The sequence below is a fragment of the Pseudonaja textilis genome, chromosome 6 (assembly GCF_049901715.1).
Source record: "Pseudonaja textilis isolate UNSWEBS1 chromosome 6, rPseTex1.2, whole genome shotgun sequence".
NCBI lineage: Eukaryota > Metazoa > Chordata > Lepidosauria > Squamata > Elapidae > Pseudonaja > Pseudonaja textilis.
In genome coordinates, this window is record NC_141995.1 from 59591415 (window position 1) to 59618141 (window position 26727).

General features: G+C 34.4%; 1 protein-coding gene across 1 annotated transcript in view; it reads left to right on the forward strand.

Moving 5' to 3' along the window:
• The window catches only part of FSTL5 (follistatin like 5), a 340397-nt gene that overhangs the window by 38935 nt on the left and 274735 nt on the right, over window positions 1–26727 (forward strand). The window contains exon 3 of the mRNA XM_026699957.2: window positions 26167–26200. Within this exon, the coding sequence (XP_026555742.1) occupies window positions 26167–26200 (34 nt within the window). The remainder of the gene's footprint in view (window positions 1–26166; window positions 26201–26727) is intronic.

Here is a 26727-nt window from a genome sequence, read left to right on the forward strand (position 1 = left end):
AAAAAAAAAAAAAAAAACTTTGAAAAAAAGTTTTGTGAATACAATTGATAAAATACTTTGTGGCGTTGCAAATTATTCTTGCTTTTCCAGAAAGAAACTAAAACCGTGAAAGTGTTTATCAGGGCATTTCCATTTGGTTAATAGTTTGAATTGCTAATGGCTTGTTCCAGATCATTTATTAAAACATTTCCCTCCTGAAATAGGTAGAAAGCACTTTTGGCATCTTTCTGAATTGTCTGTTGATGCCACTTAAAGTTTGTGTCAATGCGTAAGCATTACTTCAATGAACCAGGCACATGCTGTGCGATTTTCAGATTTAAGGGAATGAGTTCAGAATTTCATTACAACAGAATACTAAACAACCAGCGGCAACAGTTTCTTATTAAAAAAAAAAGACAGAGCAGTGCTTGATATGGTAATATTTATATATACAATCTTGTTTTGGCTTCCTTTGGAGAAGGTTTTTTTTTAATGCTTTATATTATTTACTTTTAAAAAGAGTTTTGTGAACTCTTAAACAGAATTCTTGGTAGTCTGAGTTTTAACAAGAAAGAGGGTTAAGAATCTGTTTTCCTGCCAAACTCAGACAGATTCTTTTGAATTCTGCTGCAGCACCATCTGTATCATTTGCAAATAATTCCCAGTGCAGTTTAAATCTAAGTCACAGTTTCTCCATTTTGTTCACCATCTGTATATCCCTTATGCATTTAGCTTGGGTCTGTAGAACACATTAAGCCAATCCTTGTTTAGCTTCATCCAGCCAAAAGCTGAATTTTGAGAATGTCAGCCAAACAGCCATCATGCTGCTTTAATCTTGAAGTTTCCCATTCTCACAGGGTTTCCAATGCTGTGTGAATGAACAAACAAGAATTAACAGACAATTCTTCAGTTTACCATTGTGCTATTCAGAGAAACTCTGTAATGGAAGCTCATTGTGCTATTCCAAAAATTTTCAAGATGTGTCCTCCAGGCTAAGTGTGAGAATGTAGCATGTCAGCAAACCTTCATTCAGGAGACCTGGACTGAATGAATATGTAGTGGTAGGGGAAAAAAAAGCATAACTGGCAGTATAACAAATTGCTTAATGCCTGAGAACACCAGATGAAATGCAAGCTTTGTCAGTAAAAGGAAAAAGGGGAACTTGGTTTTCAAACTCTGGTGAGGAAGCAGAGTTTTCATTCCTATGCAATTCTTAGTACTGATTTCCTGTTAAGTATGATTAACTGGCACAGTATAATATTGTATGAGTGGTGCTGGTGAGAAATCATCATATGATGGGACTCTATACATTTTTTTTTTTTTTTTTTTGGTATAAGTGTTCATCAGAACTTGATTGTGATGTAGGAAGATGTACTGGTTGTATTTTCAAATAAATATATTTTTCTGGTTTCTTATCTAGTAGTGATGAGTTATTATAATAGCTATTATAACAGCCATTATAATGCCTTTACTAATCTTATTAGTAGCACCTTTACTAATCTTATTACTTATCAAAAATTCTTTATAAATTACATTTGGCTAATACAAAGGAAAGATAATATCTTTGCTTTCCTGCATGAAACTAGGAAATGGATAATACTAATCTTTGAAGTAAATGCCGTTAAAGCAAAAGATAAGTGTATTTATGATTCGATTGCAAATGTGGAGAGAGAGAGAGAAAAACGGCGACAGAGACAGAGAGACAGAGAGACTTAGAATGTTCAATGTTGTGGTAGATGATGACAATTACTGACAAATTTCTCATCCCACTTGTCTCTTTCTATATAAATTAATGATCCGCTGTCCAAAAAACCTTCTTTTCATTGTACAAGACTTACAACTATTCAAATTAATGGTTAAAACGTTGCTACCATACCTAATACTGAGCATTGTTTGTTAGGGTAGAAATACTTTTTGAAAAACTTAGGTTTGAACTTAAGTTTTTATTTGATTTTGTATAATGTAGATTTACTTTAAGTATTTTTAAAAGAAAATAAATAAAATATTTCTTCTGTACTAGAAGAAAAGCCCATTTCGTACAGACAGATTGTTTTCCCCCTTAATACTGGAATAGAAATCTTGTGAGGCCATAACTGCAACTATCAGGCTAAATCATTTTCCCTTTATTTTCACCAAGAGAGAAGAATTCTCCCTCATATTTTTTTAAAGTTTACTTTCATTTGTAAATATGTGATTCAGAAACCCAATAAATCGATAAAAATGATCTCATGAGGATCAGTATAGATATATAAACTCAATGATTGTAGAAAAATATTAGGTTCGAGTTTCAAATATTAGAACCCTACCCTTTCTTTCTTTTTTTCAGTAGCACGAAATCTTAAGTAAAATGCTATGGGCAGATGCTAATTTTATAGTGATAGTAATTTAAGCTCTTTACACCTTCTGTTTTTACATAAATAAATGATATATGGCTATGACTGCCAGGAGATTAATTTTTTTGATAGCTGATGTATATATTTTGTTTCAAATAGAATTATTTGTTTTGCTGCCATTATCCTAAAAAAATGAATTGAATTGAATTTTTAATTGTCATTGTACATATATACAGAGTATACATACAACAAAATTCACATAACACCCAGACTCAACATACACATACACATGACAATCGCAAACACTTCCCCACCCGCCAAAATTTCTACCTCCTAAAACACACAAGTATCCACACAACAGACCAAGTAATACTGTCCAACAGCTCACTGATGGTGGTCCTTATGTGCATTGTTAAGTGCAATTATAGCTGTGGGATAAAAACTATTCAGAAAACGTGTGGTCCAATGTTTAATTTTTCTGTATCTTCTGCCAGAAGGCAACAATTCATAAAGATTGTAAGCAGGATGGGAAGAGTCTCTGAGAATGTTGTGCAACTTCCTCGAACAGTGAGATGTGAAGATGTCATCCACGGCTGGTAGCTGGAACCCAATAATATTCTGGGCAGTTTTAATGATTCTCTGTGGAGCTTCTTTGTCCACTACAGAGCTGCTCCCATGTCATACAATAATGTAGTATGTCAGGACATTCTCAGTGGTGCTGCAGTAGTTAGGACAGAAGCAGATACTGAGATCGATTTATCTTCCTGAGCGTTCTCGGGAAGTACAGCCTCTTCTGTGTCTTCTTTACAAGCATGTTAGCATTCATAGTCCATGAGAGGTCCTCCGAGATAGACGTGCCCAGAAATTTAAAACTACCAATCCTCCTCACCATTTATGTACAGTAGTAAATGTACAACTCTCTTCCTCCTGAAGTCCATTATAAGTTATTTAGTTTTTTGGGTATTAAGTGTAAGATTATTTTCTTTACACCACAGTGTCAGCCCTTGTACTTTCTATAAGCAGAGTCATTGTTCTTATTAATGAGCCCCACCACTGTTGTGTCATCCACAAATTTAATAATTGTGTTGGTGTTATACGATGGGGTGCAATCATGTGTGTATAAAGAATAAAGGAAGGGGCTTAGCACACAATCCTGGGAGGCTCCTGTGCTTAGTATCAGAGCAGAAGAATGGTGAGATCCCATCCTTACTGACTGTGGCCTATCTGTCAGAAAATCCTTCACCCACAAACAAATCTTCTGATTTATATCCAAATTGGACATTTTAAGAAACAACCTGTTGGGTAGAATGGCATTAAATAAATAATACTCTGAACAGGAAAAGAGAAATTTATGTGGGGCAAAATAGAAGACAAGCAGAAAGGAACCTTGCAGGAAATTCATTTCCTTTCTTGTTGCCTCAGAATATAGAAATCATATTATTATAAAGACATTCTTCAAAGCGATGTATATTAATTTTGTAATCTACATAATTTATGTTTTTAAAATGAAGAGGAAGAAAAGAAAACTTTTCTATAGGTTATATGAATTATTTCACTGCCTGAATTACCTTTTCGGCTGTTGATTCTAAATCATTCAGTGTTACTGTTTTTAAGTATCTATTTAACTTCGTTTAAGCAATGCTATAGATTGTGATCACACATACAGGGGAACTTTGAGGAATTCATGGCTTGGTTCATTTGCATGTTTGTTTCATTAAATTAAATTTAGATGGCACCCAACTGCCAAATGACTCTGAGCAATCATAAAGGCAAAGAACAATATATAACATACTGTACGGTATAAAATATGCAAAAAGAGATATTCCATATTACTTCAGGGCTTGGGAGAACAGTCAGGTTTTTCAAGGTGTTCCAAAAAACATAATTGCTGCAACAATGAACTAAATTTAATATTCTCTCTGTGGTTCAATTGATCTTGGAAATCTTAAATCTTGTGCAGTCCAATCATGACTGACTCAAGGAATGGTGCTCATCTCTGATTCTCAGCCGAGGAGTCTGCATTGTTGGAGAGATGCTTCTGTCATCATGTGACCAGCATGAAAGTATGGAGCATAGTCACTTTTCCCAGTGAAGCAGTACCTATTTATCTGCTCGCATTTGTATGCTTTCAAACTGTAGTTTGGCAGGACTTAGGTGAAGAATGGGACCCAGTTTTGGTCACTATAAAAAAGATATTGAGACTGGGTGAAACTAGGCTTAATAGCAGTAACCGTGAGCGGGATCTTGGAGTCTTAGTGGACGACCAATTTACTATGAGCTAGTAGCGTGCAGCGGCAGCCAAAAAAGCCAATGTAATTCTAAATTGCATTAACAGAAGGATATAATCAAGATTGAGTGAGGTACTAATACCACTCTATAAAGCCTTAGTAAGATGACATCTCAAATACTGCATCCAGTTTGGGTCACCACACAATAAAAAGATGTTGAGACTTTGGAAAAAATGCAGAGAAGAGCAACCAAGATAATTAGGGAACTGGAGGCTAAAACATATGATGAACGGTTGTAGGAACTGGGCATGGCTAGTCTAATGAAGAGAAGGATCATGGAAGACATGATAGTAGTGTTCTAATATTTGAAGGGCTGCCACAGAGAGGAGGGGTCAAGCTATTTTCCAAAGCACCTGAAGACAAGACAAGGAATAATGGATGGAAACTGATCAAGGAGAGATTCAACCTGAAAATAAGGAGAATTTTTCTGACAGTGAGAACAATCAACCAATGGAACAGCATGCCTTCAGAAGCTGTGGGAGCATCATCATTGGAAGGTTTCAAGAACTGCCATCTGTCAGAAATGGTGTAGGGACTGCTTGGGCAGGGGTTGGATTAGATGACCCACAAGGTCCCTTCCAACTTGGTTAATCTGTTAATCTGTTGCATGGCACCCAGGTCTCGAACCTGGGCTGTCACTTTTGCAGCAGACAAAGCCAACATCTAACCCTAACCACTGAGTCATCAAGCCACCCCTCGGAAATCTACACTGTCCCTATTGAAATTACAGGGCTAGTAACAGACTATATTCCTGGATCCAGTTTCCAGGGCATTCAAGATTTTCCTTCCCTCCATTTTTATCTATGACAATTTATGTTAGACTCAACACTTATGCTTCAGATTTACAGTCTCCCATAATTTGTCTTTTCTATTGATTTGGTTGCCTTTGAAATATAAATAATTACCTTTCAGTCTGTCCTACCTTAATTTAAAGGTGTTGGCTTAAACTGCTCCAACTGTGTATATGAGTTGTAAGTTTCAGCAGTTATGCTTAACTGTCCACAATTCATTTATTTCAGTTTAAAATAGTTTATCACATGGCAAATGAACTTAGAAATAAGAACTTAGAAAGATCATTCAATCTCTTTCAAACATTTAAGCACTCTTCAGATTTTGGATTTTATGGCTATTTTTAATGTAATTTTGTAAATTGTGTAGAGTTATTTAGAATTATTGATCAAAGGCTCTGTGTACAAATATTCTTGAATATGTATTTTCTCTTCAATTCATTCATTCACTTTGAGCTAGTAGGTAAAGAGAAATAGTTAATGTCTCAAGAATTATTAATTCAGGATGATGAACAGCTCAAGAATTGTCAAAAAACAATTAATTGCAGAGAGATTTAATTTTCATATCCACAATTAAGAGAATGATTTAATATACGTAGATAGAAAAAGATAATAGGGATTGAACAACATAACGCGAAAATGAACTGTATAGAAATGATGAATATTTGATTGAAAACTCATTCTCTCTCTCTCTCTCTCTCTCTCTCTCTCTCTCTCTCACACACACACACACACACATGCACGCATGCATGTGTGTGTGTGTGTGTGTGTGTATGGGTGCCCCTCCCACATATACACAGACTTTTGAAGGAATTTGAAACAGAAGAGAAACAAGTTAAATATTGCATGATAAAATGAGCTAAGTAAATATATAAGGATAGATCAAAGGGAGAGAATGTGGATAAAGGTATTGAAATTCACATTATGTTTTAATTTAAGCAGGAACTTTTTACAAAATGATGTACTACTGATATATGACAATAGTAAAATTACCTAAGGTACTTCAATTTAATGTAAAGGTACTTCAATTTAATGCTCGTAATGTAAAAAACATGAAGGGATATTTTACCTTGGATGACTTATGAAAAAAAGGAAATAAATGCACATTATGATACAAAGAATTGAATGATAAAAAGTGAAATGGTATTTTGGGGGCTTGAATGTTGAAAAAATATTGAAAGTCCTTATTAATAGTTTCCAAAATGTAGTCCCCGAACACCAGTTGAATCCCACTCCTGGAATGGATGTACATGTGTGTGCATTTATTATTTGTGTTTATATGTGCAAATACAAACCACTTCAACTTTTCCATATGAATAATATACCTTTAGTGTAATATATTAGTTTTTAAATATTGAGAAAGGAACTTAGAAGCAAAGTACACAGCTACTTTTTCTGTCTGTTTATTAGATAAACTTCATTAAATTAAAATAGATCAATAGTTGACTGATCCAAATTGGATCCTGCACCATGTATAATTCTTCTTTTAAACCATTTTGAATAAAAAAAAAATGTTTGCATGAATAAGAAAAAAATATTTTTAAAGACATAAAAAGAACATTGGACATAATAATTTTAAATAAGCCAACAAACAAAGAAAATAAAGATGTTTTATGTTATACAAATAAATGTTTTATGCTGCTTTATGAAAATGTAGTACATAGTGATTTTTTTTTTGTCATTTCCACCAAAACTAAATTACTGTAGACAATAATGAAACACTTGAGAAACACTAGACATGAGCTGAATGGTTGGTTTTTTTAATTATATATATGAAAATTATGCAAATAGATGTCCATGATTAAATTGTGATCACATGCCCTTAGAATAAATCTATTGTTTTGTTTTATAGACATAGAAAATGGCTATGTTATTTATAATTTGTATAGTTACAACTGATTAATGGATCTGCATAGTTATCTAAATATACTGCATGTAAAGAGCATTTTTAAGCAAGTTAACTACTTCTTGTTACTGAAATCTCAAACTATGTCCAATGGTTACAAGTTGATACAGCCCGGATGAGCAGCTTGTTACAACAATATGTTCTTTTTTCCAATTTAAGAAAGTTATCTTAAATAAAGGTTTATTAATCTTTATCAACTATTAACCTTAATAGTTTGGAATATTTAAAATTATATTTAAAATCAACTTTAATTGCTTGGAATGGGTAGAAACATATTTTGATCACTGTCTTTCTCTTCATCTGCTAACAAAAGAATGGCAGAAGATCTTGCAGGCTTAAGAACTTCAAACTAATGGTTATTATTACTGCCATGGACCATGGTTAAACATGGATAGAAATAAAAATGTATAACAAAAGTAAGCAGTAAGTAAAAGTTCATTACAACTCTTTAGTCATAATAAAAGATAGGTGGTAGATATAAAGGAAAAAAAATTGCAAACCTGGAGGGTAGATCTAAATCTTGGTTAAGAAGTCCTATTCTCTACTTGGGAATTTCTTCAGGATTAGATGCATGAAAAGAAGACGTGGCTCAAGTATTCTTGTGAATCTTCTGATTAAGGATCATTATATTGTTTTAAGATGATGTTTTTGTAATGATGCAGCAAAAGAGCCAAAAGTAATACATCCTACCTGGTCAATATAATCCTTGTTAAAGCATCAAAAACATAGCAAAGTAGGTTCATATAGGGTTTTTTTTTATAATCCTATAAAATAATGTAAGGAACCAGATTACAACTGATGTGCTGCTTTACAACATTTCTTTATAACAAAGTCTAATTGTAAAGGGTCTCCAATGAAGGTCTGAGGGAGTAGACCTTGCCAATAGTCATTTTTGTGTGTGTGTGTGTGTGTGTGTGTGTGTGTGTGACAATTGGTTTAAAATATAATCAAAGAATTAATGGGGCCAAACCCCTGGAACAAAAATTAGTTTTAAGCAGAAATTAAGAATATCATACCCTACTCTATTGTTTAGAGACACACAGACATTCCAAACATAGAGTATTATTGTAATATATCTTGCAACTGCCAGAAACTTAGACTGTGCTACTGACCATAATAAAATTAATGACTGTACTATTTCAAGGATATCAAGTTTTCTAAAATACTCAGTTGAATGCCATAGAACTTCTGAGACCTTGCAAGCTACAGTGATGAAATGTACACCCTTTGAATGGAAAAAAAAAATTCTGGATAACTGAAAAATTATGCTAGGTAACACCATCATATAGGAAAAGTATTCTCTCCAGGGCAGTTAGACCTGCAACATCATTCAAAGATATTTATAGATATGTGCCTGCTGATAGCATTCTCACCAATTTGGATTTTGAAGCAATTTTAGACAAATCTTCGAAGCGCTGTTTTCTAATGATTAATAGCATGAAAGAGACCATGATGATTTATAACAGCCAGCCTGGTATACGGACATGATTACAAAATTATCTTGTAAAAAGGCTGGAACATTTACCTGCTTAGTGCAAGAGGATTGTGATTAGTAACTAAAGGATAATTAAGTTAATATACAAATTGAAAAATAATGCACTTAATGTGGTAAAATATAACCCTGATTTACAATACCATACTAAAAAGGTAATATGTGACAAGCCTCTATTAGCAATAGCAGTAGCACTTAGATTTATATACTGCTTTACAGTGCTTTTTGTTACTGAAGAGTTAAAAAAAAGCATTGTGTTACTAGAGCCGAAAATGACTAGCACATATGTGCGAAGGGAATCTTTATCTTTACCTTACAGTGTTTTACAGCCCTCTCTACGCAATTTACAAAGTCAGCATATTGCTCCCAACAATTTGCGTCCTCATTTTACCCACCTCAGAAGGATGGAAGGCTGAGCTTGTGAGATTTGAACTGCCAAACTGCAGGCAGTTGGCAGGCAGCAGAAGTAGCCTGCAGTTACTGCATTCTAACTACTGCACCACTGTGGCTCATTCTTTTCTTGTATTCGTCCCAAATATTTAATATGCTGCTGATCTTAATGAAAACCTGATTATTTTTCAAGATCTTGGAGTGAAGTAGTAACGTGCTTTGTAAGATTGTGTAAAATAAATCTCACAAAATGATTCATTTTTCTAGATCTACACGTCTGTTTTTTTATATTATTGTGTTACCTTTTAATATATGAAGTGACAATTGTTAGGATTTGTTTCCTTTTTTTAACATAAATAAATCAACCATATTCAAACTTTGTATTAGTTTAAAGTTATTTAGTTTAAAGCTTTAGTTAAGTCATCTCAGTGGAGGTACCTTAGCTATACTCTGTGTATTTTCTGAAGCTATCTCAGAATCAGCATTTGACTGACATTACAAGTAGAGGCTTCCTTACAAAACTCCTATAAAGTGAATTTGTATAAAGCAAGACACTGAATGGAGAAAAGTGGAGAAAAGTGGTTGTAGGATATGGTGTCAAGCATTGTAAGCCAAACGTTTTGACAAATGTGCTTCATAAATTTTTAGAGCCTTGTTCTGAAGCAATATGTTACTGAAACATGTTTTCTTCCTTGTCTCATTTTCCAGGTACAATAAAAGCATCTTTTCTAGAGTTGGATTTTTGTGTTTTGTTATCATAGCGGACATATTTCATTGCACTGTTTTTTAAAAGCACTCTTTTTGTGTCCAGTTTAAAACATGTGCATATCCCAGGGCTGAGAATCACTAGCCTTGGTGCAATGTAATATGTCCAACATTCATTTCTAGTATTTTTCCCCTCACTTTGAATAGGGGCTTTGAATAAGATATTTCTGGCTATTTAGACAACTTGGGTTTTTTTTTTTTTCCAAAGATGTTCTCAGTTCTTTAGACTTAAGGTCATTTTCACATCAGAGGTATATACTCTTTGGTATAAAATTCACATTGATTGCTATGTGCTGCTTTGAATTCCTCCTCCCTTAACATAACTTGGAGTATGAACTCAACACCCTTCTGCAGTTTTTCAAAGAAATTGCACCTTTTCCAAGGAAAATTGAGAGACGTGTGGATTGCAGAATTTCTGCCAAAAGTGCTACTGCTTTAAAGAGTTATTAAAAGGGGCTATGCTTCTTCTCCCACATTCCTAAAGCATTTTTTTTTCTTTTTGGAATCAAATGGAAGTGCTATCTAGGGTACCATTATTTTCTACGCTATCCAGCATCCCTATAGTCATGTTTTCAAAATTCAGATGCTGGGCAATTAACTCATATTTATGACAGCTGCAGTGTCCTGGGGTCATTTGAACAACTTTTGTGACCTTCTGACAAGCAAAGTCATTGGCGAAGCCAATTAACTTAACTGCAGTGATTCACTTAACAACTGTAGCAAGATAGGACATAAAAAGGGGCAAAATTCCCGTAAGAGCTATTTTGCTTAGAAACAGAAATTTTGGGCTCAATTGTGGTTGTACGTTGAGCACTATCTGTTCATATTTCTAGGCTCTCAGCAATTTGGCATACTTTCTTCTCTTATTTATCCTAACTATCAAAGTCTTCTTAAGAATTTGCTGTTGTATCAGGCTCTTCTGAAATTTTATTTTTAATATTGAGGTTAAAGCTGAATAATAGTTGCAATAGGTGTTGCTGCAATGTCTACTAGAAAAAAATTGGTGACAGAATTATAGCTGTCAATTTGTGACAATTTTTGGAGACAGAACAAACTTTGGAAAATGATATTTACACACATACTTATTGGCTCTCCACTCATATAAACCAGAGAATGCCCCTAACTGTTTGAGAACATGTATTTTCTTAACAGATATTTTTATCCACTATTAATGTACTATAATGTGTCAGAATTTGTTTATGTATATTGTAAATAGTGATGTCTATTGCTGTAATAAAGTTATATTCTATTCTTCTATAGTTACAATAATTGCCATGTGAACTAGGTGAGGTAATAGCATTATGGTTGAAAAGTATCAGGAGAATGGAAAAAATATCAACATGGATCTGGTAAAATGTTGGGCTTTGCTTCAAAGTGCTTTCCTACAGTCCCTGAAATAGCAGAAAATTACTTCAACATACTTTCCACCGTCCTCAATGCTTTATCCTCTTTCACTTCAGTGATTAGGTTATGAATGTTGCTACTTAATATTTTTGATATGGAATCATTTAAAGAATGTAACAAGCAAATCCTTACTTTTGTTTGCCTTTTCACCAGACATTAATAGCTGGTAAGAAAAACACCCACCAAGTATTCCTCTTAAAGTGAGACACAGTGAGTTTTAGTAGGCGGCTAGACTGGTAGAATGAGCAATTGTTTAAACTTGCAATGATTTCACCAAACTGTTTGTACAGGTGTATTCAAAGGTTTTAAACTAGAAATATTTTAGAATACTGTAAATATATTAATAACACTAATAATCCAATAATATATAATAACAACACAAGAGCACACAATAGATACAAACTCAAGGTTAACTACACCAAACTTGATTGCAGGAAATACGACTTCAGCAACAGAGTGGTCAATGTCTGGAATACTCTACTTGACTCTAGTTTCTTCCCCAAACCCCAAAAACTTTAACCTTAGACTGTCTACTATTGACCTCACCCCTTTCCTAAGAGGTCTGTAGGGGGGCGTGCATAAGCACACCAATGTGCCTACCGTCCCTGTCCTATTGTTTCTTTTATTTTTCTTATACGTACCCATTTCATGTATTCATAACTATGTATATACTTATGCTTATTATTTTGTAAGCGATTGACAAATCAAATAAATAAAAATAAATAAATAAATCCCTTTGAAAATAAGGTAGTGTGAAAGAGAAAAAAAGAGCAGTAGGGAGAGAAAACATTCTTTGTAAGGCTTGATTAAAAATGAATGCCAAATGATGGTTAGAAAATCTTTGGAAAATTACTTTGAGGAAAGTCCCAGTTATTTTTGACATGTAGATGTATCGCCCATTGCTTAAGAAAAAAAGAAGAAATGCTGCCCTCTAATACCACTAGGCCTGAAAGAGACAAATAGCTCATTTTAGACTGTTAGCAGTTATAGCCACTGGAAATGAATATAGCCATACAGAAACAATCATCACCAACTGAAAATCATCCTATTTGATTCCAACGGTTTACTGGAACTATGAACAATGCCTTCCAAATAAGTTATTGTCAAGAACAAGTTTTAAAACATTCTGTGGAGAAAATTGTTTCAGCAGTGAAAGGTTCCTTGGTCTGGAGAGCGATGTGAAACATGAAATCTTATATACACTCAACGGAGCTTTCTTATTAGTTCAGAAATCCTTCTGAGGCTCCTTTTCCTATGCCTCACATCTGTGCCTGTGAAAACTAAGCATCTGGTCTTTCATTTAGCTCAAGCCAAAATGATTATGGAGGGCAGTGCCACCAACCAGCAAGGTAATGCTCAGCAATGAGTTAGCAAATTTCAGCCACTGTGTCATTAACAGTATCGTCAAGGAGGTGTTGCATATAATTAGATGTGGTATATAATTCATCAAGGAAAGAACTTGAACAACTAAAGACAAATGCATACTATTTTCAAAGTGGACTAGGGACGAGATGAAGGTTGACATATCGTTGAAAACACAACAGTTTCCAAAGCCTCATCATGCCCCAATTACAGATATGATATTGTATGGTATTTTCATGGGCTTTTTAAAAAAAATATAGAAAATGTGTAGGAAATATAGTCTTATAGAGCCATGCACAAAATGTTGTATTGTGCATGGAGGGCATTCTGCTTTAATTCCTCTTGTCAACAAGCTTTTGAGTTGGTTTGTATGCTTTGGTGTATGAATTAGTGGAGATAACTGTTTTTTCATAGAATAATAAAAAGTATTGTTCTTGCTATTACTGGTACTAGCACTGTTATTGAGCTTTAAGTCTGGATTAACAATACAAATATACAAGCATTGGACTTACTTTCCAGCTCTTTGTGTAAAAGTTATATTTCCATATCAAAAGCTATATAGACTCAGTTACTCCTATTTTCACTGCAAGATGTATGTTAATACACATACCATTACCAGTGAGTGAATTTTCTGAATATTCACTAAAAATGCAATTATTTTAACAAAATAGTTATTGCAATCCATAGGCAGAGTTTGTATTATGTGATATGAGCTAAATAGAAGCTGGAAAGCTTAGTTGAGAAAGTGTTTATTGTTAATCATGTATCCACTGTTCACTTTGCTTCACTGATTCGCTAGCATTGAGAATTGATTTTAATGTAATCTGATTGAATCTTCTATCCTCTTTCAATTAATTTCATTTGCATTTGTCTTTACCATGGTAAGAAAACTTATGTTATGCTGATGTTGTCAGCCTTAGAAGCCATATTTTATTTAGAAGCTTTGAGGCTGCCACATTTAGTGCCTGGGAATTTGGGAGGGGGGATTTCATAAAGTAGAAGAAGATTAGACTCAACAACATTCTTCTCATAGCGTCAAGGACAAGTTACCCTGCACCTGGAGAGGAGTGGCTGGAGGAATGTCTCCAGTTGAGACGATAGTTGATTGGACTTTCTGATGGAGTGGTGGGTGCAGGGGATTGGCTTTTGATTTTCAATTAGGAAAGGAAAATCCAGAATTCTCAGATTCAGGTTTTCTCCAATGTGCCAATATTATTTCTTCAATAAATTCTTACTTGGATGAACTTTGTTTCTGAGTGCTGAATGAAATGGGAGTTTTATTAATACACTGACAAATGTATCTTCCAGTTTCATTTTTAATTATAACATTATTGCATGTATAATATATTTATAATATTATAGCTTCACTTTTAATTATAACATAATGTGTTTATAATTTGCTACATGACATTAGTATTGATGAACTATTAGCCTATAAAAGTTTACACTGAAGTGTTTGGATGCCAATGAAGAAAATTAAGTGCACTTCTATAAACATTTTCATATATCCTTAGCCAATGACATCTCTGCTCCATTTCTACTTATCACTTACAGAACTAGAAAAAATTTGAAGCATTTGTGTTATAAAGTTAGTTATGTAAATTCTAGTTAAAAATAATAAAATTTAAGATTTCATTATTATTATTATTTGCTTTATAACTATTGCACATGATTGACAGCTGGCTTTCATTATCAGAATTACATTAATCAACCAAATAAATATATTATCTTCTCCCACTAAGTTCATTTTAATTAATTATTTATGTTACTAACATTCTAATAAATCATGTGCATGTCATGGTGTCCTAATTAATATGCTATTAGTATTATGAGATTATATCATTCTTTTCTTCAAGAAAAATAAAAAAATAGACTTTTGACAATAGATAATAGACAATATGTCAAGGCAGTATACATAGCACAATTCTGAATTGAAACAAAAGCTGAAGACATTGTTTATTCCAATTAGCTAAGAACAATTGTTCAAATGTTTATTGACAATATAAGAAGCCTTCAATGCATTCTCCTTTCTATAATAGAATGTGTATTTAATCACTGTGAAATATACCTTGAAATTGTAATATTTTTTATGCCAAGAAGTTGCATATATTAGTAAAGAAAATTAAACCATGCCTGTTCTATTCTCCTAATAGAATAGTGTTGCACAATGATATACTATTTATAAGCCATCCTAAAATACATAGAAAGCATGAAGTCGGCTACTAAGACTCTAAACCATGAATGTGATTTCCTTGAATTTAATGTAACTTAGTCCCAAATAATTGTGCTTTGAATTGTAACTCATATACGATGAGAAACAATTGTTTTTTACTCCTGCTAAACCACGAAAATGCATTTAATTTCCTTCTATTTCTTTTAGTGCTGGGTTAGCTATATTGCAAGTCACCCATAGCTTGGAATAAACCAAAATAATAATTTGTGTGGTCAGCCATCCAGAATCTTTTCTCATCACATAGCTTGTAGAAAATATTTTCCCCTCTTCACTGACAGGTCATTGAATACAGCCTATTGATGAACAAAAGATCCTTTTTTCAATTTTAAGAGGCTGTGAATTGCTATTTCTCACTGCTTTCTGCTGAGATAAGATGATGAAACACAAACATGATGCAACATAGTGCAATTCCTTTGATAATAATGTGACTGTTATTCAAAAGTCTAAACTGTTTAAGATACTTAAGAAAACTATTTGTGCTAATTCTTGAGCAAATAATATGAATTTCTGATTTATGTAAAAGACAGATCTAGATATATGGTCGTATGAGAACCAGTGTGATATCGTACTAGAAATATATATCCAGGTTCTAGACATTCTTAGATTGGCTATGATTTTGAGCCAGTATTGTTCTCCCAGCCCTAGACTAAGACACTGAAAAAGTTTATCACCATACATTGGACTGGAAGATTAGATTATGATCAATAATTTTCTTTGAAGAGGCCTACATCCTGTAGTAGTTTGACTGAGCATGATAAAAGACAGAGAAAAGCAGATAGAATGATAAATTGATTGATATAGATGATATAGATCAGGGGTGTCAAACTCAATTTCATTGAGGGCATAGCTGAGGTAGGCATGACCAGGGTGGGTGTGGCCAACTCAACATCACTTATGTTGGGGGCACCTATGGTGGTCAATTGCTAAGGCAAGACTTCCCTAAGACCCTCACTCATTATAATCTCCTTCCTTCCCTCCTTCCTTCCCTCCTTCCTTCCTTCGGCCATTTCTGGGCTGAGGGCTGTTTTCAGACATTTTTTAGCTGAAAAACAGCCAAAAATGGCCCAGAAAATGCCCCAAAAACAGGCCAAAAAAGGAAGGAGATGGGAATGAGGGGAAGAAAGAAGGGAAAGAAAGAAGGAAGGAGAGGGAGGGAGGAAGGAAGGAGATGGGAATGAGGAAAAGGAATGAGGGAAGGGAGGAAGGAAGGAAGGAAGGAAGGAAGGAAGGAAGGAAGGAAGGAAGGAAGGAAGGAAGGAAGGAAGGAAGAAAAGGGTTAATCCAGCTTTAGCTTAGTTTCTTTCAGAAAACCCTGCACAAAAGTACTGTCAATCCTTCTCCTTCTGCTATTTATGTATTATTTTGGGGGTGCAAATGGGCTTTAATTGTAAATTATTTCTGAGGAGTCAATGGAATTTATTGCCTCTGCCACCTCAGGTGTGAAATGTTGGCTGTTATGACAATGTATTGCTTTTGAATAAGCTCAGCCTCCAATGTCTTACTTTCCTTGGTGATGGGAGTAGAATGCTTTACTAGTCTCTCCCCATCCTTTCAGTGGGGAAGGGGTGCATTTGCACCAGGAAACTGAGGCTTCACTTTCATTTCTGGAGGTGTTGCGTATAGGCCCAAGGCTTGGGGAAGGGAGAGTGGCCTATACGAGAGCAGGAGGCGGGGGTGGGTGTGATGAGTGATGTCAAGTTGGCCACACTCACCCAGTCACATGTTCACCTGGCCACGCCTACCCAGCCAGAGTACTAGGGCAGAGAACCAGTTGTTAAATTATTTGAATCCCACCCCTGACTCAATGTCTTTAGAAATGTTTATGTGTATCTTACTTTTAAAAATTAAACCCATAGAATATAACACAATTAGACAATTCATCAATTTTCTCCTAGAATATTGTTTCACTTACAATGTAAAACCTAATTAATTTTGCTATGCCAAGTCACAGAAAATCTACTATATTAAATTGGACAGACTTAGTTTAAACATTTCCTTTGATTAAACAGAGTTTGATTGGCGATGGAGTATAATCCATCTGTATTTTTCTGCTGGTTTAGAGCCTCAGTAGGACGTAACTAAAGTGGCTCTGACAAAAAATATATCACTAAGAAATATCTGAAATATCTTTAGAACTAAGTACAAAATTAAGGAGCTGTGATATTAGTCTGGAGGTTTGAGGGGGTCATTTCTGGTATCATTAGCACTAGTCTGAACCATCAATTCACTCTGATGATGCAAGATGACCTACACATTTATGTGATAAAATCTTATGTAATAAAGTCTAATAACTGTACAACAAGCAGATTTTAAAAAATAGAGGCAGGGATTCTTCAGGGAAAAATCCATTGTGATGCTTATTGCAATTTGTTCATGGTTAGATTTATTAAAACTCAGTTATAACCTAAATGCTAGAAATTGTTGTGAGAATTATTTCAAAGAGTCTATGTTTGAAAATACATTTTGTTAGGAGGAGTAGAAAGAAGAAATAGTACAAAAAATTAATGTCACCTTTGGGAAGAATTATATGGCACTTTTGGTGTTTTGATATTGTGTATGATACACTGAGCCATATCCAACTACGCTTTATTGTAATATCTTATGTGAACATGATCTATGTGGTTAGTTAATGATTCAGTGTATTGTATGCAATCAGAATAAGCAGCTATTGAGAGAAAACATGGTTAAATTAGCTGTTGTTAAATATTCTGTGTATATAGAGCCACATAGTTTTTTCTTCTGTTTTTGGTTTTGGAATGTTCTAGTAAAGAAAGATTTCTCTTTGCTATATAATCAACTTTTCTAAAAATTGTAAAGCAAAAAAAGAGCAGTGTGGGGAAAAAGAATGTGATTTGTGAAATATCACAAAAGTGAGAAAACATCAAGTTTAATTTTCTGTGATACTCAGAATGGCTTAAAACAATTCTTTCTATTTTTGCCCTAAATGTATTTGGACAATAACCAGAAAATCTTGAAGAAAGTCTTGGAGAATTAACCTAAAGTTAATCAGAGTCTTTACAGTAATTAAAAATGTGAAATGAGAAAGGCTGTTTGTTTGTCCCACAAACTACCCACTAGGATCAATAGTATCATCAAGTGTGATTGGAAAATAATATTTTATTAAAATAGAAACAGAATGAAATCTAACTGCCTCCCCACCCACCTTTCATCTCATATAATTGCTCACAGGTTGCTGGTAATTATAGTTGAGCCACAAGCTACAAACTTTTCAACCCTGATTAGACATTGTGTGTCTGTGTGTGTGTCTGTGTGTGTGTGTGTGTGTAATCTTAAACTATGTTAAACAATGTGCTGTAGTCACTTTGTTCAGCTAACTGCAGGAAGCTGTTCAGTAAATTCCACAATCAAAGTAAATTATTATTTGCTTTTATATGAGAGGAAAACAAGATTAAGGCTGGTCAGTAGGTAGATGCCAATGGAATAATCTACTCCTAATTTATTTTCTGCTCTTTATAATTGTAATCTGCTTCCTATAGTGATCAGTGAAACTAATAACATAACTTCTTTTGATATGTCGATCAAGTTCAAAGATGAAAACTGTGAGGACTTCCAGTGACAACTTTGACAGTATCTCCAGATCTAACACTAAAGTTTGAAACCAAACTTTAAACACTAAGTTTAAACGCTAAGTTTGAAACCAAAGAGAATAAGCATTTAAGTACCACCAACTTCCATCTTTGGTCTGATACCGATTCTCCATGATTTTGTACTTGGAGCTGGTTTCTATGTCTGAAAAAACTTCCCTGGAAAATGGGAAGTTCTGGAAATCAGCCCTTTTGGGATGGTTGGATGTCTTGAAGAAGCAGTTGGGTGAGTCTCTGGCTGGGGGTGAGACATTCAAGAAGCAAGTTCACCATGGAAGAACCAGCCATTTAAAATGGACAATAAAGCGTGCCTCCATTTCTTAGAACACTAGCTTTTGTATATTTGCCTTCTATTTTAAAAGAGGCCCCTCTTGGTTGCAGTTTGCTTTCTCCTTTGGGTGATCCTTTCCTCAAATCTAAAGAAGACTTGGAGTCAGAAGGATGTGTTTGCCATTGATCTGCATATTTACAATTGAAAGATAGACAAAAGCTAGACAAAAAGAGCTCTCGATCTTTTTCTGCAATTTTGTAAAAAATGAATTGGATATCCTACTGCATGGTACTGATGAACATATTATTGCTAAGATTTATAAATTGTTATTGAACTTGAACTTGTAGAATTAGCATTTGAAGCATTGTATGATTCAGTTGGCAAAGAATGTTAGATATAATTCTTGAACAATGAGAAAACATATGAACAAAAGTTCTAACATTCACATTAAATTATAATTTAAAAGAAAAAATAATAATATGATGTACCAGTGGCATCTAACACAGAACAAATTATAAAGAACGTATAAGAATATCTCAAATGAATGCTGAAAATGTAAATGTAAATAAGAAACTTCTTACCATATATGATAGATATATGTAACAATATTGGAGTATTCACATCTTAATACAGAACATTCTTAAAGTGAATATAAAAATAAAAACAGAGACTTTTCTTCTAGGTTTAATGGATAAAGAACTAGAAAAATGGATTTTTGATATTATGTTGACTGCAGCAATAATACTTGATGCACAAAATGGAAGAATACTTTGATTCCCACAATGGACAAAAGGCTGAAAAATTAGCAGAGTTAGCAGAGATAGCTAGATTTTATTTATTTATTTGTCAAACATGTACAAGATAACAAGTATAGATATGAACATAAATATGAACAAAGGAAGTAAATATAGATAAATGGGGACAGTAAGACAGGGACAGTAGGCATGCCGGTATGCTTATTCATGTCTCCTTTAAGGACCTCTTAAGAATGTGGTGAGGTCCATAGTAGACAGTTTGAGGTTGAAGCTGTGAGGGATTGAGGCTGGAACAACAGAGTAGAGTAGCACATTCCAGGCATTGACCACGCTGTTGCCGAAGTCATATTTTCTGCAATCAAGTTTGGAGTGGTTTACCTTGAGTTTGTATTGGTTGTTTGCGATGTATTATTGTGATTGAAGCTGAAGAAGTCATTGATAGATAAGATGTTATAGCAGATAATTTTGTGAACGATTCTTAGATCGGGTCCCAGGTGGCACAGTTCCAGATGGTCCAAGCCCAAACTTTCAAGCCTGGAGGCATAGGGAATACTACTGTGAGTAGAGCAGTGAATTGTTCCAGGTGGATGAGCTATATTCGAGAATTGGTCTGGCAAAGGTTTTGCATGCCCTAGTTAACAATTCAGTGTTGCTGGAGAAGATGCTTCACAAAATGAGGTTAACAACTCTTAAAGCCTTTTTGGCAATGCTGTTATAGTGAGCTCTGGAGCTTAGATCGTTTGAGATGAGTACTCCTAGGTCCTTGACAGAGTGAGGGTTGTCTACGAGATCATTTCCACACAATTTGTATTTGGTGTTCTGACTTTTATTGCTAATGTGTGGGACAGAACATTTATTAGTTGAAATTTGGGGTTGCCAATTATTTAGATCGACTGCTTTGATTAAAGAAAAAATAGGATTAAATTTGTTTCTACTTGGAAACCATTTTTGGACTTTGTACTTGAGGTGGAAAAATAAAATTTTGATTTTGTATTTTGCTTAATAGATAGATTCATTATAGAAATCACTAGTATATATAAAATACTAGTATATAAAAGTAAAAGTTGAGGTTTTATGTCACTACCTTATTTTACTACACCAAAAGGAGTCAGTTGTTGTTTTTTTGCCCCTTTACCTCCCTTATTTTAACATTATCATAATTTTTCTTTGTATTTTATATTTTGATAAACTAAAAATATTTGAACCAAAGATGAAAACTATGTACTCAAGTTACTTGCAAGCTCATTTATGAGTAAATATGAGTAAATGACTTGTTTGTGAACTGTGGATTGGATTTTCTCCCCTTCTGACAAGTTTGTATTCTTTGATGTCTATCTGTCTAATAGATATCTGGGAGTAACAGCTTTTCCCAACACCCATTATTACAGCCGTGTCTTATATGCATATCTACACAAGTAAGTTATATTGAAGTACTTCAATATAGGGGGAAAGATTCTAGTGTGAGGCATCCAGAAAGTATCCATGATATCAATCACTCCGAGACATTTTCTCTCCAATTGATTTATTTAGGAACAGATCTGGTATGTCTAAGGCAATTTCCCAAACTGAAAGTATTTTCCTGTGTTACACAGAATCCACCTTCTCTCATCCCTTCTCTCCTCCCACTTCTACACTTCATAAATCACGAGAACCAATTAACTGCAATTGGAATTTCTTAATACGACATACAGAATAACCTTGAACTTTTCAACTCCTCCACCCCCCCCCTTCCGTTAAATGTGGCAGCTGACTTTCAAAGCTGACATCTAGATTGTAAATCTCGGTGTAACTATTCAAGGAAAAAATAGGATATAAAAGGTAGTGTCTTTTTCATATTTCTCATTGATTTGATTCACGTAACATAATATTGATTTTGATTTATTATTTATGAACCCAATACTTTGGGTTAAAAATAATGACATGTCTGATTTGACTGAGCTTATCCAGAAGAGTAAACCATGATTTTTATTTTTATTTTAATTACAGCCCTAGGGGTAATAACAGTTATAACTAAGCCATAATTGAAATGTATCCATACACTGTGTGAGTGGACAGATTCATTATGTAACATAACATGACTTCGTACATTTTGCTAAGCAATTCATTGTTTTACCATAGGTTTTGAATAAAATGCAAGTACTGTATTTACAAATACAAAATAAATAAATACATCATGATTTTTAATCCATAGCCCTGTTTTGTATAAGCCATTGTAATTTTGGGAAATGTGTATGCCTAGGGACTGTGAGATACGCACAAAATCATAGTTAAAGTAAAAAATGGTTTAGCATAGTCTGAGCTTTAACACTATTTGATCTATAATTAGATAGTTTGTGATGTTTTTAAATCATTACATAGCTAGCTAGATTGCTGGCATGTTGCATGTCATACATGTTTGCAGCCTTGTTTCTCCCGTTTTCTCCTGTGCCAAATGAGTGAAAAAAAATAAATAAATAGGTGGCATAATTCTTTAGAAAAGAATTTTTTTTGTTATTATAGTTAGAAGATAGCAATGTCAAAAATTGGCAAAATTCATATGGTAACAACTTTATCAACTGACAAACTTTATTAAAAGTTTAATGAAAAAAAGTGTGTGCCTTTTAATAATATTTGTAGTCAAAAAAGATGTAAGCAAATTCTTCCTGACATTTTATACCATTTTATATTTTTTTTGCCATGATATATACATATAGTACACATTTATGTGTTATAGCTCAGCTAATCTCATTGTACTTGTGTTGTATTCTGACAATAAAAGTTGATTGGGTTATAGAGATGTTTTTTGTTATATTATTGCCATTGCAAATGCATGGAACAACGGTCAAAAACCTTTATGGTAAGCTGTCTATGAAAAAAAAGCCACAAATAACAAATACTAAATCAGATAAGAGGTTGAAAAGAATGAGGCTGATGTTCTCAGATCAATTTTCGTACAAAATATATATTGATTTATTTTAAAAATCTAATTCTTCCTTTTATAATAAGCCCAAAGTAAGTTGGAACGTAAAATAACATTTAAAGTGCTAAAAAAAAGCCTTGGAAACAGTGTAATTGCTAGTTTTACAATCATAATAATCAACTTCTTTTCAAAAAGTAGAACTGAAATCATGCAGTATGTTGCAGATGTTAAGGTGACTGATTTTTGTATTACTATTCTGAATGCAAGTGGCAAATGAACACTTATTTGCTTCTATGGAAGGCACAGAGTATTACACAGTCTGACGTCTCTCTGTTTAAATTCCTATGTACCGCTGGAATCATTCACAAGTTCACATGACTTACATATGTACTTCCAAATTCTTATAACAATATGACTATTTTTATAGAATTAGTTTGTCTATCAAACTAATATGTCTAGAAATTAAACTTGAAGAATGCAATATGATGTCAGTTGATGTTTCAATGAGATATAATATTGTCATGGTTGCTTGGATACTAATAAGATGTGTGTCATAGAGAAATGGAAATTAATGAACAAATGAGTTAACTTTAGTTTTACTATACAGTAAGGCATTGGTAAGATAGATGGCTTGTAAGATTAATCAGTGTACTCTGCATGTCTTTTGGATAGTTAGTCAACTTTTCTGTTTAACTTTCATTCATTTAGGATTTAAAAAAAATAAAATATATTGTCAAGGATCAGGGATAGTTTTTGATAAAAATATTCATAGTAAAATACTAAATGAAAATATCAGTGAATAATTTTCTGTTAACTACATCTTTTGACTTCTAACAAATCAGGCCAGTGAGATTTTGCTGTTGCTTTTACAGAGGATCATAGCTCTAACATCAGTGAAATTTAAAATATGTATCTATAAGATAAACATTTAATAATGTTATTCAGTACAATGAAATACTAAATGCAAAGAAGGCTTGGAATGGTAACATTGGTTTAAATGTTTACTGCTGGCTGTAATATAGCAACCCAGCAAAATACAATTCATATATAGAAGATCAAATCTCTATCATTGATGAAACTTTCAAATGTACATGAAAACCCTTTAGTAAACAGCAGACCAAATTATTTTAGATTAAAGATTAAAATAATGAACAACAAGGAGCTCCAGGGCGTAGTCATATGAACAAGATCTTTCTTGAGTGTAGCAAAAAGATTCAGAAAGCAATTCTTCAAATTGTTTCCTAAATCCTGTGTGTTGCAATCAAGAAAGATCTTGCTCATATGACTACCTTTTACTCTTCAAAGACCAATAGCTAATTAACAGTGGTTGAACAAAGTGTGGGCTTATTAAAAGTACATATGCCAGTCCTTGAAATAATTTCCCAAATATTTGCAATAATTAAAAATCATATTATTGCATGTGAATGATGTATCTTTATATTTACAATTTGCAAGTTTATTTAGTTGTTCTAGAAAATAGTGACTGGATTTGAACATTATAGCAAACCACAATCACATTTTAATTCAGTGAATCGCAGCATATATACTTCATTAATGGTTAAGAATATCATATCAGCTCAGATATAAGCATACGTGATCATGCGTTGAAACACAGAGAGTGTTAGACTAGAGACAAAGACCATAATAAGTGGAACTAAACACAGATATTGTACATTTGGGCAAATCTGTTATTTTATAAATGAGGTTTAAGGTTGGGTATATGTGTGACATTTTATAAGTTGTTCCACTATTTATTTTGCATTGGTTTACTCTGAAAAATGCATGGTAAATTGCTTCTTTTTTTAGTGGGTTCCTTTGAAGTTCAATGATTTGAATTATGGAGGAGTTAAAAAATAGATCCAGGATAGAAGTGTGATTTAGAGACCTTAGTCAAGCTGACACAATATTTCTTATATAATGTTTTGCCTATAGCTGTGATGGCGAACCTATGGCACGTGTGCCAGAAGTGGCATGAAGAGTCATCTCTCTGGGCACACGAGCCATTGCCCGTTGCTCTTCCAGGTTTTGGTGCACTGGCCAGCTGTTCTTCACACATGCATGCATGCCAAAAACCAAAAGAGCAGCCCCCGGTGTGCATGTGTGCTCCGGGAAGGTGATCTTCTGGTTTCCGGAGCACACATGTGTGCTGGCCACCTGGTCTTTCAGTTTCTGGCATGCATGCATGTGTGAAGACAAGCTGGCCGGTGCGCATGCATGCCAGAAACCAGAAAATCATTTTCCCAGCAGAGCTGCCAGCCAGGATGGGCAGGCCAGGGCTTCTCTCCCTCCCTGCCCAAGTGCAGGGGTGGGATTCTACCAGTTTGCATCTATTTGCTAGAACCGGTTGTTAACATTCTAAGCAGTTCAGAGAACCAGTTGTTAGAATAAATTACTGTCCCAATCCTGTAAGGAAGGCAGGAAGAAAACATTCTGGTGTTCCTTACAGAAACAGCCTCTCCGTTAACCCTTATTACGCTCTTGGCAGGACTAGACTTCCTGTCTTAAGAACGTCTCTGGAGGTTTTTTTCCCCTCCTTTGCTGGTACTTTGCTTCAGTGGTGGGATTCATTTTTTTTTACTACTGGTTCTGTGGGCATGGCTTGGTGGGCGTGGCAGGGGAAGGATACTGTAAAATCTCCAGTTAGAGAGGTGGTATTTGCCGGTTCTCCAAACTACTCAAAATTTCTGCTATCGGTTCTCCAGAACTGGTCAGAACCTGCTGTATACCACCTCTGCTTTGCTTGTGTGGAGTGACCATTCAAAGTTACAATGGCACTGAAAAAAAGTGACTTATGACCATTTTTCACACTTACAACTGTTCCAGCATCCCCACAGTCATGAGAGGCCAGATAAGGATATGCGTGCCTCGATGTGAGTGATATTGAGTTGGCCACACCCAGCCAATAACATGACCACCAAGCCATGTCCACCCAGTCACATGACCACCAAGCCATACCCACAACCCAAGCCACACCCACAGAATCGGTTGTTACAAATTTTGCATCCCATCCCTGCCCAAGTGGGCTTCATGCACAGATCCAACCCTCCAGCCCATGGCACTGACATGCATCTGCGGTCCAGAGCACCTGGCCGGCTCGAGTGCACAGGACAGTGGGACAGCATTTGCTGGATGGTTGGTCAACTTCCCGATCTGCTGCTCCTGCCACTGCTGGTATGAGGGAGCAGCGGTTCACACTCACAGCCCTGCCACCCCAGAGGAGCAGCCACAGGGTGAGAGGAGCAAGAACACATCCTGAACTCATAGGTGTGAGTTTTCTGCAACGTCTGATCTGTTCCTTCATTCACTGATTCGGCCTTAGAACATTTCTTTTTTAAAAAAATCACTTTTACAAAAAGACACAATTTTAGTAAACTGCAGCTCATTTCATCAGTTACTCATGAAAGTTCATACCTGTTAAAAAATATTTATTAATTGAAAAAAAAGTATTACCATAGTATTTTTGCTACTATAGACTAAGATGTTCCGCTCCAAGAAAGCATTCAAATAACTCTAATGGGAATGGATTATGCATACTAGGTCAGTACAATGTTTTTTATATATTGTTAAAGTGATCTAATCCTGATGAGTTCAGAAAAATTAATACCACAATTTTTTAAAACATGTTTATCAACGTGATTTATTTATAAATAGTACAAATGAAGTAATTATTGCTTTTCTCTTTGTTTTCAATTTCAGCAGGAAAGGAGTCCCGAACATTCAAGAAATAAAGGTATTGTCCATCATTAACTGGAATAAAGCGTAGATTTGTATTTGCTTTCGGCCCCATTCAAATCAGTATGAATAAAAGATAAATGTTACAGTTATGACATTATATTTAAAGTACCTCGAATAACGTGAGTTTTATTTATAAATGCATACAATCGTAAAGATACCAAAAATGTTTTTAGGGAATTATTTCTGGTTTATTTCTGGATTTTAAACATTCTTCCATGCTGCATTTTATATGTATTCATAAGTTGAGTTTATTACTTCCTTTTATTCATAATTTAGATGCATAAAGACTTCCCCAAATAGCATCAACTCTGGGCATAACTGTCTCTTATGTCAGCCTTATCCAGCCTGGATCTATTCATATCTCTGTGAAGTAATGTAGTATTATAAGAGCCACGGGGGCACAGTGGTTAGAATGCAGTGCTGCATGATATTTCTACATGTACAATATTTGGATTTATTAAATATAGAGGTTCAAAAAATATCTTAAATCTTTTTCTATCTTGATAAGAGTATCTACAAACA